Genomic DNA, 15,431 nt, shown 5'->3' with positions numbered 1-15,431 from the left:
ATTTACTGCTGCTAATGGACTGGCGGGGGCTGTCCTGCTAGCCCCAATGTGGCATGCTGATCCCGATTCCGGCACTTATTAGGGTTTATGTTTCACCTGCAGAATTATTATTTTCCTTTATAAAGTGCCACAAGGGATCAGCAGCGCCCAGTTACAGAGTATCTAAATAAAGAAGCAAAACAAGAAAATGGTGACTTACAGTTCAAGACAAAATATAGGCATATCTGCATCAGCAGACAATACTGAAATAAGTGACATAAAACCGAGGGATTACATGCCATCGAAGGAAGTATGGAAATGTTTTAGGCAAGAGAAGGAGGGCGCATGAATCCCCAATAAGCAGCCCCAGGAGACTTGTTTTTGTGGCGATAACACATGGGTCCAGGTTATCATGTGTGACTGGCCGATAGCGGACAGTTTACTGAAAGCCAAACACGGGTTACAATAGGATAACCAGACAATAACATTGGCTTAAAATTGCACTATTGTGACATGATGTATACTACCGCCAGCAAAAGGATACCCTCTATAACTTCACATATTACATGCAAACGTAGTGCATGATGAATTCATTCACCTACATTACAATAAGGTACTTTGTGCCACTATAGATTCTGTTTCTGAATATTATGGGTGCAAACGGTGAAGGGATTACCCTTGTTATACAGGACTACGGAGCAGCTGTGCACACGAATAAGAATCACATTATATGGTCACTGGTCCATAATTTTGAGGGACACTCTCAGGTTTTAAAGATCAGTTTCTGCTTTTTTTTTTTTATCCTTCACTTTTTTGGGCAATCCCCACTTATTATACATTTTGCTTCATAAGTTAATATTTATGACGAGAAGTATTTAAAATGCAGAAAAACAAATATTACACTTAAATTAAGTAAACATGACATGCTGGTATCTGTAGTGCTCCGAATGCACTGAAATAGTATCACAGCTGTCCGGCATAGATTCCCAGGCTCAGAAGTGTCCCTGGAAATGACTGTAATGTGCTGGCCGGTATGTGACATTACTATTCATGGAAATCTTCCCCATTACTGTTCAGGGCATGTAGTCATGTGCATCTGGATTATTCCGTGCATCACGTTTATTCTCCGAGAACAAGTCATTCATTACCATGGTCGGTTATGCAGATACAGTACAAGGTTCTGAGGAGATGATAGTAATATACAGTATTACTCTGCACAACAGTGTTATGTGTTAGGTTTCTATCAATGCCTCATACTCTACACATCTATGAACCATTCATTATGGCACAATACAATCAATACTGCAATTATGCCTATTTTATACTGCAATACAGGCTATCGGTCTTATTGCCAATACTGATGTCAAATGTCACACATCTGGCTGGTGCGATTTATAAGTATTCCTCACCGCAGAGAATGATGGTTATTGATGCCCAAGCTATATCCATTTCGCCACATGCAAATCTAAGAAACTGGGAGAAGAACAACGCAGCAGAATCAAAACCCAAACATTAAAAAAGTGGAACTTTACAATCGCTTGTTCCACGATGAATCATAATTCTGGCAAAATGACACATTACTGCAATTCAATTCCAACCAAAATGTATTACACACAGGAAAGTAATATTTCATACGGGAACACCTTCAGTGTGATGTAACGGATTACAGGGGTCTAGGAGGCTGGAATATAACAGCTGTACTACATTAAGACTTATTTACAGTCAATGTTGGTTTAAGATCTTCGCAGGAACATCAGTAGTAATGTGTTGAAAACAAAATAAACTGAGTAAATAATCAAAGAGCTCAGATCTGCCTGGTATCTCACATTACATCGAATGTCAGTGTTTGCCATCTCACATACTGTAGGACCCTTATCACACAGCAGCAAGTGTGCTGTGTGGCTCAGCCAGGGAGCGTTGTACAGGCAGCCAAAACCAATTGCACAAACTGTCAAAAATGCATTGGAAATTATATTAGTTGCAGAATTGTTGTAGCTAGATTACATCGTCGGATGGATAGATAGATACATAGATAGATAGATAGACTGACGTCCTAAGAACTATTAAGTTTAATGGTGCTACTACAGTATAGCAAGCAATAGAGGACTGCTTCTGTACAACTGACTTTCTTAATATCACACACACACATTCACACATATATGCAGTACTACACTCCAGCACTGAAAGTTGCAGTATAATGAAAGCAGGGGATATAATCCTTACCTGAGCACACAGCGATGGCAAGGTGCCTGTGTTTTGCGTCTTACAAGTGTCTATTGACGCAGGAGTATAGCACAGATCTTTCGCAGGCTGGTTCTGCACCTCCAGATTCATGGCTAGCCCTTCCTGATCCGCTCACTTCCAGTCTGTGTAGTGACAGCCTCCCTTACAGCTATTCCAGCTACTGTAGCATGCAGCAATACAGAGGGATGGGATGGGAGGGAGAGGCACTGTTGCTTCCCTCTACGTGAAGGAAATGATTAATTTGAGAGGTGGCTATAGGCTTCTCCACAGAAGATCAGGTCTGTGATCAGGATTCTGACATAGAATCTTTACATACTAATTGCATTGTCGTTGCAATGTAGACAGCTATCCAGATCAGAGCTAGACAATACGGAAGTATGGTATATAGCAGAAACCACATGTTGTCTGTTATAAAAAAAAAAAAAAGGCTTTGTCAGAGATCCAAAACTATAGAGAATACTAATAACACATGTTAAACGTCTGGTACTGGTGTAAGTCATTTTGGTCTTTATACAGGAAAGTGTTACCAGCTGAAGAAAACCTGCATTCTCCGGGAGCGTTCTTGAAAAATGCTTTGCTTTAATTACAATGTGTGAACATTATATGGATTTGGTGGTTATCATTTATTCAGGCGACAGAAGTGGCGCTAATGCTGGAATGACAGTTTAATATTGCATGACTGGTTATGGATTGCACATTTATGCCAGGATCTGGGTTTCATCCAAAATGATTCGGAAAAATAATGAGTAAAGTAAATGGAACTAGCTGCACAATTCTTATAGTTCACAGTGCCTGAGGGGATTCCCTGGTCTGGGTTCTCTGCAAGTATGAGTGTCACATATCATTTCGGGATGTCTTTAGTAAAGTCACTGCACAACTCAGTTTTATGTGATTGTCTCCCAAATATTGCCATTGTGACTGAATTAGATGTAATTCAGATGCTGTCACACGTAGCCGCGACGGAGCGCGGCGGGTACAGTACTCACCCGTCCGCGCCCGCCGCCGGCTAGCGTGTGCAGGCTCCGGTCTGCGGTGTGCGGGTAGCGGCAGCTCTGGGTAGGGATGGCAGCAGTAGTGGTGCCGGGAGGCCGGCGTCGCCATCTTGGTTGAGGGCAGGAGACAGATTGGCCCAGAGTGGAGGTTCCCTCCTCATCCTGTGCTGACAGCCAATGGCAGCCATCCCCTGGGGATATAGGGGATCTGCCTAGGCTGTTCAGTGTCAGTGCAATGAGTCTTTGGAGTCATTCACAACTCCTAGCTGATTCCCGGATCCTGGCTCTTTCTCTCCTGACTCTGGTGCCTTGCTCCCTGCATCTTGCTACAAGGAAGTTTTCTCCTGACACCAATGCTGCAAGTCCTACCTAGTGCTTGTTCCTGCTTGTGTCCCAGAATTACCCTGCACAGCTTCCCGCTGTCCTTCTTCATACAACTCATTCATTCCATCATCTTTCAGTCATCCGGATCCATTTCTTCTGTCATCAAATCAACCTCCTTCCGGATCCTCATCTATGTACTCTGGCTCACCAAGTATACGTTTCCAGATTTCCCTGCCCGTTATTAGTATTGTGCTGGACTCTATTTAATTTATTCCAACTGTCACTTAAAGAAGTATTTGAGTGAAGTTTATCATTTATGAAATCCGTTATTAAACCTGCACGTTTCAATCCTACTCCTCCTGGTCCGTCTCCGGTTCCTGTGCACCACACGACTCCATCCAGCCCTTTAGCCGTGACAGTTTGCACTGACCCGATGGAATCGGGTGAAGCACAGGCCTCCATGACGGATGTTCTTCAAGGCATCATGGCTCGATTGGAACAAGTAGAGACTACCCAGCGTCAAGTGGCTCAATTTCTCCAGACCTTGTCATCACCTCAGGCGGCTCCCTCAGTTTCAGCAGCACCAACCTCCGGAGCTTCGGCCCCTGCTGCTCCCCCTGGGCCAGCTGCTCCTCACCAGCTACACCTGTCAACCCCCAGTAAATATGACGGGTCCCCGAGGGGGTGTCGAGGATTCCTGAATCAATGTGACGTCCATTTTACCCTCCAGCCTTCCAATTTCCCCTCTCCCAAGACTCGGGTGGCTTACATCGTGTCCCTACTGGCGGGTCCAGCCCTGGAGTGGGTGTCCCCCCTTTGGGAGCGTGCGGATCCCATCCTCAATAACTATGAAGAATTTGTGGCCTCCTTCCGTCGCATCTTCGACGAGCCTGGCAGAGTGTCCTCCGCAGCCACGGAGATCCTAAGGATTCGTCAGGGCAGTCGCCCAGTGGGACAATATGTCGTACAATTTCAAACCCTGGCTTCCGAACTCAGATGGAACGAAGAGGCTCTCGTTTCTGCCTTCTGGAACGGCCTAGCCGGGCGCATCAAGGACGAGTTAGCAACTCGCGATTCTCCTTCCACCCTGGCTGAACTCATTTCATTATGTAACAAAGTCGATCTGCGACTCCAAGAACGCCAACTTGAGAGGAATCGCTCTGATCGCCTTCGCCCTCGATTTCCTTCCAATGTCGCACCAGCCTCCAAACCAACCCCGCCTCCTGCGGTGTCAACAGATGAGCCCATGCAAATCAACCGCTCCCGTCTCTCTCTCGAAGAGAAGTCCCGAAGACGGCGAGAGAATCTATGCATGTACTGTGGCTCCTCAGCTCACTTATTGGCTTCCTGCCCGCTGCGGCCGGGAAACGACCGCTCCTAATCTCCCCGAGGGAGGTCCGATTAGGAGTCTTGCTTCCATCTCCCTCTTCTTCTGATTCCACCATTCCGGTTACCCTTGTGTGTCCCCAAGGGAGAAAAAGAGTTCAGGCCCTATTGGACTCTGGAGCAGCGGGAAACTTCCTTTCTTCTTCTTTTGTTACCCAACATGCCCTGCCTGTGCAACCCCTGGATCACTCGCTGGTCCTCACTGCAGTGGATGGGAGTCGAATTCGTAGTGGACAAATCACCCATCAGACCACCCCGGTGACACTGCTCATAGGAGCTCTACATCAAGAGACCCTCGAATTCTTCATTCTTCCACAGTCCTCACACCAAATGGTCCTGGGCCTTCCCTGGCTCTCCAAACATAACCCACACATCGATTGGACCAATATGGAGGTCAAGGCCTGGGGAACAGATTGCCAGTCTACTTGCATTCCTCAGATCCTTCCGGTCTACCAGACCCATCCACAACGTGAGGGTAACTGTCCTTCATCCTCTTCAGCTCCACCCTTGTCGATACCCGCACCATATCGTTCATTTACAGATGTATTCAGTAAAGGTGGTGCCGACACCCTGCCTCCTCACCGTCCTTGGGACTGCCCGATAGAGCTGGTGGCCGGGAAATTCCCTCCTCGTGGCCGCATCTATCCCCTGTCGCTACCTGAGACTGAGGCCATGTCCTCGTACATTCAAGAGAACTTAAACAAAGGTTTCATTCGACCATCTACTTCTCCGGCCGGGGCCGGGTTTTTCTTTGTGAAAAAGAAAGATGGCGGTCTTCGGCCATGTATCGACTATAGGGGCCTGAACGACATCACCATTAAAAACCGCTATCCCTTACCCCTTATCGCAGAACTATTCGACAAGATCAGAGGGGCAGCAATCTTTACTAAATTGGACCTGCGAGGGGCCTACAATTTGATCCGGATCCGTCCAGGTGACGAGTGGAAGACGGCTTTTAACACGCGCGACGGCCACTATGAATACCTGGTGATGCCCTTCGGCCTTTGTAACGCCCCCGCTGTCTTCCAACAGTTTGTAAATGATATCTTTCGGGACTTGCTGTACCACTCCATCGTAGTCTATCTAGACGATATACTCATCTTCTCTCCAAATCTCCAACTTCACAGACAGACAGTGTCCGAAGTCCTACGACGTCTTCGCCAAAATCAACTGTTCTGCAAGTTGGAGAAGTGCGTTTTTGAGGTCACGTCCATTCCATTCTTGGGTCACATTCTCTCCGCCACTGGGATAGAAATGGACCCAGAGAAGGTGAGAGCCATCCAAGACTGGGCAGCCCCCACAACACTCAAAGGAATTCAGAGATTCCTAGGGTTCTCAAACTATTACCGGCGATTTATCCGGAACTTCTCTACTATCGCTGCTCCCCTCACTGCTCTCACTTGCAAGGGAGCTGATCCAAGCCGATGGTCGCCAGAAGCATCCTCTGCCTTCCAGCAGTTAAAGAGAGCATTCATGACGGTACCAATCCTCCTCCAACCAGACCTCGACAGGCCCTTCATTCTCGAGGTGGACGCATCCTCGGAAGGGATCGGGGCCATCTTGTCACAAAAAGGTGAGGATCAAGAATTACACCCTTGTGCCTTCCTCTCCAAAAAATTCCTCCCAGCAGAGAAGAATTACCCCATCGGGGAACAGGAGTTGCTTGCAGTCAAAACTGCGTTAGAGGAGTGGCGATACCTTCTGGAGGGGGCACGACATAAGATCACCGTGTATTCAGACCACAAAAATCTGTCCTTTCTTAAACAGGCTCAGTGCCTTACTGCCCGCCAAGCCCGTTGGGCCATGTTTTTTGAACGCTTTGATTTCCAAATTAAATTCCGACCTGGAACCACGAATACTAAGGCAGACGCTCTATCCCGCTCCTTTGAGACGACCTCTGACCTAGAGACACCTCCTCGTCCAATCCTCGATCCGCTGGTCTTCGCCCAAGTAACCGTACAGCCATCTCCTCCTCCAGGTAAAACGTTCGTTCCCCCCGAACTTCGCAAGAAAATATTGTCATGGGCACATTCTTCCCGCTTCGCAGGGCACGCAGGAGCACAAAAGACCTTGATGTTCCTGTCACGTTCTTATTGGTGGCCAACCATCCGCCACGACGTAACCAACTTCGTTGCCTCTTGTGTAAGATGTGCCCAGCATAAAGTGCCCAGAACAACTCCCGCTGGTCCTCTCCGCCCTCTAACCATTCCCACAGAACCATGGACCCATCTGTCAATGGACTTCATTTGCGAACTACCTCCCTCAAAAGGTCATACCGCAATCTGGGTAGTGGTCGACCGATTCTCGAAAATGGTCCATTCTTTCCCACTAAAAGGTCTCCCCTCTGCTCCAGTACTGGCTCAGCTATTCATCTCAACCATTTTTAAACTTCACGGACTGCCCAAAGAGATTGTATCCGACCGCGGAGTACAGTTCGTTGCAAAGTTCTGGAGAGCTCTCTGTGCCGCGGTACAGGTCAAACTCAAGTTTTCCACTGCCTTTCATCCCCAGACCAACGGCCAGACAGAACGGGTGAATCAAGACTTGGAGGCCTTTATCCGACTGTTTGTCTCGTCTTCCCAAGATGACTGGGTGGATCTTCTCCCGTGGGCAGAATATATGCATAACAACTCCTATCACTCTTCCTCCGGAACCACCCCCTTCTTTACAGTATTCGGCAAACATCCACGATCTCCGGATTTCTCAGAATTATCCTCTTCCGAAGTTCCTGCAGCAACCACTTCATTACAACGCTTTGCTAAAATCTGGTCGGATGTCCACACCGCTCTTCTTAAATCTTCCGCCCGATACAAGAGGATGGCAGACAGGAAAAGAAGGGCAGCGCCCAGATTGAAAGTCGGAGACCGGGTATGGCTGTCTACCCGCCATATACGCCTCCGTCTGCCCTCTATGAAGCTGGCTCCCCGGTTCATTGGGCCATACCCTATCATCCAAGTCATTAATCCTGTCGCTTATAGACTTCAACTTCCTCCTTCCCTAAGGATTTCGAATTCCTTCCATGTGTCCCTCCTCAAGCCTTTAAGGTTGAACTCTTATCAAAAGAAGATTCCCAAACCGCCCAAGATTAACTCCGAAAGTGGGGCTGAATTCGAGGTAAGACGCATTATAGACTCTCGTTGCCGCAATTCTCGTACCCAGTATCTGGTGGAATGGGTTGGGTTTGGTCCCGAAGAGAACTCTTGGGTGGATTCCATTGATTTGCACGCTCCAAAACTGGTAAAGCAATTTCTCCAGAGAAATCCGCACAAGGCCCATAGGCGCTCTGGGGTCACCCTGAAAAGGGGGGGTACTGTCACACGTAGCCGCGACGGAGCGCGGCGGGTACAGTACTCACCCGTCCGCGCCCGCCGCCAGCTAGCGTGTGCAGGCTCCGGTCTGCGGTGTGCGGGTAGCGGCAGCTCTGGGTAGGGATGGCAGCAGTAGTGGTGCCGGGAGGCCGGCGTCGCCATCTTGGTTGAGGGCAGGAGACAGATTGGCCCAGAGTGGAGGTTCCCTCCTCATCCTGTGCTGACAGCCAATGGCAGCCATCCCCTGGGGATATAGGGGATCTGCCTAGGCTGTTCAGTGTCAGTGCAATGAGTCTTTGGAGTCATTCACAACTCCTAGCTGATTCCCGGATCCTGGCTCTTTCTCTCCTGACTCTGGTGCCTTGCTCCCTGCATCTTGCTACAAGGAAGTTTTCTCCTGACACCAATGCTGCAAGTCCTACCTAGTGCTTGTTCCTGCTTGTGTCCCAGAATTACCCTGCACAGCTTCCCGCTGTCCTTCTTCATACAACTCATTCATTCCATCATCTTTCAGTCATCCGGATCCATTTCTTCTGTCATCAAATCAACCTCCTTCCGGATCCTCATCTATGTACTCTGGCTCACCAAGTATACGTTTCCAGATTTCCCTGCCCGTTATTAGTATTGTGCTGGACTCTATTTAATTTATTCCAACTGTCACTTAAAGAAGTATTTGAGTGAAGTTTATCATTTATGAAATCCGTTATTAAACCTGCACGTTTCAATCCTACTCCTCCTGGTCCGTCTCCGGTTCCTGTGCACCACACGACTCCATCCAGCCCTTTAGCCGTGACAGATGCTTGGATTTGGATGCACAAGGTGCATACACACGGTGCAATATGTACTACGTGGGTTATTCTGGTTCATATGCTCGCATGCGTAATGTGCCATTCTGGAGATTGTAGTGTCTGGTCCCGGGGATGTCCCACCCAGTAAGGGAGCCTGTGACACCGGTCACCAGAGATGGAGAGATTACAGCCTCCCGGTGATGTAGTAAAAATCTGAATGGTCTGGACCATGCAGGGAGGCCAATGGGACACCCGTCTGGACAGGCACCGCCGGACTGGACACTACAAGCTCAAGAACGGCATTTTGATGAATAGAGCATGTCCGGACCGGTTCTGATACACGATCGCTCTACAAGCTTTGATAAATCCCACCCACAGTGTTCATATCAGGTCAGTTCAACTAACACGGGGAACTTGGAAGTTATGCTGTCGCATACCTCCTAACATTGGAGAGCAGTGGAGAGGGACACCCCAAAACCGGGCATGGCCTCGCGAGTATGGGGTTGTGTCCTTACGGCCACTCTGGGGGCCTACGGAGACTGTTCCCGCATTGTGTAGATGCTAAGCGCATGGCATCTGTTTACCCGCTGCTCACACAACAATACCGCACAGCAGAGTAGCATTGAGTGGTCGTCCCAACTGACCTCGCACAGACCACTGCATTGCGACATTGCTGAATTTCATGGATGTGGTTTCATACATCCAATAAAATATATTAATGCATTTATAAATAAACACAACACCCCCCACTAGTACACAAATTAAAGTTTCACCTGACAAAGTCCATTTTAATATATATAATACACAACGCAGAGACCATTTCAATTGCCTTGTATACAAATCAGAACCCAATCCCATTTCATTTATAGGGTTAAGGTAGATGGTGTGTGTAGATGGAGGCAGACTATACTGTAGCTCCCGAGAGACTATAGTCTGTGGTATAATGTGGTACACGAAGCATGGCGGTCCATTGAGGAGGCGGGTCATGCTCCACATATTGGCATGTCTAAGCGTCCTTTTTACTCACATGATAAATGCGATGCTTATAAATTCTAAGTACAGCTCGACCTTGTGTGAATTCTTACTTTAATGATCATCTCTTGGAAACAAATGGATTTCAAAACTCCTTTGTACTGTCCTGTTTGTGTGAAGAAAGGAAGAGGGGGCACTCCTTGGACTTCTAAATTAGTCCAAATATTGAATATACTCTCTCTCTCTCTCTCTTTCTCTCTCTCTCTCTATATATATATATATATATATATATATATATATGTGGAGAATATAAATGTATATTTATAAATATACATTGGGTGAAATGTAATAGGATGAGAGATTCAGAAAGTGAGAGATTTGGTAAGAAGTCTCCAGTTTGTTTTTTAAAGCGGCAATCATTTACACTGCAACATCAAACTGGTTTTACAGTGTAAATGATTGCTCACTTATAATGTGCAAAACCTGACAGCACTCAGGAACCCCTTAGCAATAATGAAAGACTGCTGACACAGATAATTAGATCAATGTATCATGTGAGACCTCTATTATCTTGGGGTTCCTCAGTGGCATCCGATTTTGCACATTACAATCATTTTAGGAAAGTCAGCAGGACACGCTGCATCATCATCACCTACTGATGGCCATCCTCTTGCACCACTCTGTGTGTTTAAATAATTTATAAATATGTGATTAAGTGGCTGATTCAGACCTGTTTACACAGGTCCTAATTCGGCCCTGTCCCTGATGGTGGGGGTCTGCGCATGTGTAAACCCCTGCAGCAAGCGCCCTCATCAAATTTTTTATTCGCCAGGGTCCCCGCTGCCTGATGGACAGGCAGGGGGTGTTTCGGAGTGGGCACCCAGTGTTTCATGGATGTGCCCAGAAAAAAACGGCAAGCGTGCCCATTGAAACGCTGAATGGACACCGCAAACACAAGCATGCCCCTGCCGGGGTGGGCAGATGACATCACATTACATCAGTGCCCACCACTAATTTACGGAAGACCGTCCATCATTAAGAGTATATCCTGGCTTACTTTTATCTGTGAACAGAGGAAAAATCATTCGATGGCGAGCACAGCGAATATGCGCAGCCAAGCGAGCAGGTCTGAATCGGGCAACATCTTTTCACACTAATATCCATCTACCGAGGCGTGGCAATTGTTTTTAAACATTTTATATTATTCCATTTTTTATTTATTTTTAAATTTTATTTATTTTTATTTATTGTATTGTTCCAATTGTACTACTGTATTTTCAGGTATATTTTTATACTAGTAAAAATTTGATACATATTTCCAATCATCTGGTATTGTTATTCATTACTAGCGCTGCTCGACTTGCCTTGTGCTTGTCCCTTTTCTGTTTTTCCAGTGGGGTGTGACTACCCCCACATCTGAGCAGCTGCTTTTTTAGGGTTACAGTCTCTGTCAAAGCGCCTGAATATTCCTAGCGAATATCCATTTGCTGAATTGGGCAAAAGCAGAGAAATCTAAAATATCACTTAGCTAGTGCTGAATCAATTCGAGGATAGTGAACAATGTTTCCAATGTAACGTACTATAGATCACCAAAATAAAGAAGAGAGATAATATATTGAAGTACAACTTAAAACATCTTAAGAAACAAACTTGGGGCGGGATGTATTAATATACATCGCCGCCCTTCGCTGCCCGCCCGCCGCAATGCCAGCGCATATGTACTAACATATGCGGCTGGCATCGCGGTGCGGTAACGGAGACCCCCCGCGATACCTGTACTGTGGTGTGTGGGGGGGTCTCCATTTCCTTCCTGCCGCCTGAGCTGCCTTCACGCCGGGGACAGCTAAGCAGGCTGTCCCCGGCGCCTCCTTCTCCCCCCTGCAGCCGGAAGGACATCCGGCTTCATTGCTAGGGGGAGGAAGGGCTTACCTTCCGGGGTCCAGGAGGACCTGCAAGAAGGTAAGCCCAAGGGAGGGGGAAAGGTGAGTCGGCGAGGCGTCGGGGTTGCGGCGAGGTGACGGGTGGAGAAAAGAAGCCCATAGACTTCTATAGGGTATTGCCAACCAGAGGTGGCGATACCCTGCATGGCGAAATCCGTGCGGCCGGGTAATAGTACATAGGAAAATGTGGTAAAATGGGGGTTTTACCGCATTTTCCCTTTAGTACATCCCACCCATAAAATATCCAATTAAAATGCCATAAACATTACATCCACATGTCCGTGGTATAGGGTAGATAGCAGCAAAGTACTAGAGGGTGTGTGAACTGGAAATGAATCAACAGTTCAAATGGAGCATAAGATTAGTGATACCCCGGCTGATATGCACTGGTCCCGGCTCCTGGTGGCAAAGTGCTGTCCGTTTATACGTCCACAGCCCACTGACTGACGTGTTTCTACCCTCCAAGGGGTCTTTTCAAGGTCCAAATAGTGTGTAGTGGATGTGTCTACCTTCAGCCTCTAAATAGCAACAGTCCTCCCATTTGTGGCACCACACACAGCTGATCTCTATACACAAACTGAAATACAATGTCCATTATCTGAATCGGGCCCTCAGTGTGAGACTCAGGTTGAGCAATATATGCACCACATTTAGCATGGAATTCATCAACACCTACACTAGGAGATGTAGCCTATAGATTGTAAGCTTGCAGCAGGGCTCTCCTACCTCCAAGTCTGTCTGTTGTTACCCAGTTTGTTTTATCTCTGTTTACAATTGTAAAGCGCAACGGAATCTGCTGTGCAATATAAGACACTGTAAATAAATAAATAAATAATAAATGCAGTCACTGATTTGCGGTCAAAATATAAAATTTTCAACAAACAGGACTTTACCCCAGAAAGAGTGGGAGAGGATTTAGAGATCCACTTCTGCAATACAGGAGTAGATTCAATTAGCCTGCAGCATTAATCCCATACTCTTACCGGTCAGGGCAACCCAAAGATTACGGGCTGTTGACCTGGAACCAATGGTTTTACAGTAGTTAGCCCCATAGGAAAATACACTAGTAATTGAATAGCCAGAGTTTTAGGCTAGCGGTAAGTCCCGTGGCTAATGGAATCTGCCCTTCTGCTTTTTAAACCTAGAACTGTATGCAACATCACCCATACAGTGAAAAGCCCAATAGAAAATATATGACTATGCAATGTTATTAGTATATTTTGTAATAATAATATAATTTTATTTAAATAGTGCTCTTCTCCATACAGACATCAGACCTAATGCACATAATACTGAAGATTTTGCTGTATCTTAGAATTTATTCACTTCAAATAATTAAAACTAGCTCACTGGTATGTTTAATGCTTATTAAGAATGGATTTATTCTGTATGTTTTAAAACCATTTGGGTTTAGCTATATTCCTATCATTTAGTCAAATTTGGCTCCTAATGTCTCTCCGATTTCAGAACATTGACTTTAATTTCCAGAATTTAAGTATATCAATAAGATTTGATCTTATGATTAGGGTCCTCATAATCGTGAAAAGCTAGGCCTACAGATGGTTCCACTCTCACTGTTTTCGCCAGCACGCCAGCTGCTGGCATCTGGAGGCTGGCACGCCGGCAAACATGGACGGTCACGCGTCCATTGGTGAGAATGGGATGCACGAGCGTCTCCGACACGTGCAAGCTGGTGATCGCCGCGACGGGAGCTGCTCAGATGAGAGTGGCTCCATCTGAATACATTACTGGCATGTCTAATATTTATAAGTGGATTATTGTGTTGTAAAACATGATAGAAATAATTTGTTATAGAAGCAATAGATAAAAGTCTATTTTCTTACTAAGTTAATGATATAGAATGTCACTGGAAGTTCTAGGAAAATGTAAAAAACAATACTTTTTTTTAATGGCATCACAGTTACATAGGATCATAAAACACAAAAAAGGAGATAGACAGCACAATTACAGTATAGATGATAGACATTGTCTACGTCAACAGTTACTAGGTCGACCACTAATGGTTGACAGTGACTTGGTCGACACCTAATGGTCAACAATGACAGGTCTACAAAATCTTTAGGATGGCATTGACAAAGTCGACATTAGTTTTCAAGTTTTTTTATATCTACATAGTTACATAGTAGGTAAGGCTGAAAAAAGACTTGCGTCCATCTAGTTCAACCTGGTATAGATATCCATTGCTGATTTGGTTGGTTCTGGTATTTTACAGACAAATTATATTTCTTATTTGTACCCATGGATGTTTTTCTCCAGTAAATGTTTGTCCAACTTTGCCTTGAACGCATTTAATGAGCCAGCCGTTACCACCTCTCTGGGAAGAGAGTTCCAGAGTTTGACTGTTCTGACCGTAAAGAAATTCTTTCTACTAGCTGAACGAAATCTTTTTTCTTCTAATCTATACTCATGCCCTCGCGTCCTAGATTCCTTTCTAGTAGAAAATAGGGTGTGTGACAGTTCCTTATATTGGCCCTTGATATACTTGTACATGTTGAGCATGTCGACATCTATGTCGACCTATGTTGACATGGACACCATAGAAGTGTGCTGCGCTCCCCATGCTTCGGACTATGCCCACTTGAATAGTAAAATAAAGAAAACCAGGGACCGCATACCAGACAGTGCTAGATAGGGAGATTTCCATTTTTTTTGCAATCTGAGGTCACCACTGAGTAGTGGCTTCATTGCATGCAGCATAAATCTGAGATGTCCCAATAAGGACAATCAACGTGGGAGTGGTAACTATAAACAACCAGGCTCATCATACCGGCTCCCCCGCTGGCATTGGCATAATAACCACTACCCACCATATTTGTTCTACTGCTAACACTGGCATAACAATTATGGCATAGCGGACCTACGCTGTCTAGATGGACCATGTTATGGTCGACCACCCTTAGGCGACCGTGTCTAGATCGTCAGAAAAGTTAGATGCAAGCGTTAGGTCAACGGGAGTGTGAGTGACGGTCACATGGTCGACATGAGTTTTTCAAATTTTTTGTGGCTATGTCGATATAGGTCGATGGGGACACTGTATAATAGCACAATGTCCCCTCGCATGGCTCACTGCGCCTGCCATGCTTTAGGCATAGTGCCTCACTTTGCTCGGCACACAACTATGATATAACCCTATATGTCCACTTGGATAGCACAGTATGAACCAAATCGACCTAAATCCCCAAAAAACCCTGAAAAACTCATGTCGACCATGTGACCGTCGACCACACTCACGGCGACCTAACGCTTGCATCTAACTTCCATTACTGACGATCTAGACGCAGTCGACTAAGCATGCTCAACCATAACATGGTAGACATCGTAGATCCATCAACCAGATACAGGCATAACAACTTCAGTATCCCTTATGTAAAATGCTTGGGACCACAAGCATTTTGGATAAGAGATTTTTGCGGATTTTGGAATATGTTTTTTTTTTTCCATACTTACCTGGTCCCCCGGCGGTGCACCGATAGTTCC

At 46.0% G+C, this 15,431-nt stretch overlaps 1 protein-coding gene across 5 annotated transcripts in view; it reads right to left on the bottom strand.

Moving 5' to 3' along the window:
- Positions 1–15,431, bottom strand: part of MCTP1 (multiple C2 and transmembrane domain containing 1) — a 798,197-nt gene that overhangs the window by 596,837 nt on the left and 185,929 nt on the right. Inside the window, exon 1 of one of the 5 annotated variants that reach the window (XM_083151774.1) lies at positions 2,203–2,388. The exons of the other annotated variants lie outside the window; for them this stretch is intronic. Within the exon in view, the coding sequence (XP_083007900.1) occupies positions 2,203–2,313 (111 nt within the window). The 5' untranslated portion in view covers positions 2,314–2,388. Of the gene's footprint in view, positions 1–2,202; positions 2,389–15,431 lie in introns of those variants that run through there. 5 annotated transcript variants of the gene reach the window in all.

Source organism: Crinia signifera, chromosome 1 (assembly GCF_055691185.1).
Source record: "Crinia signifera chromosome 1, ASM5569118v1, whole genome shotgun sequence".
NCBI lineage: Eukaryota > Metazoa > Chordata > Amphibia > Anura > Myobatrachidae > Crinia > Crinia signifera.
The sequence above is the reverse complement of the archived record's forward strand: the minus strand, read 5'-3'. Positions and strand labels throughout refer to the sequence as shown.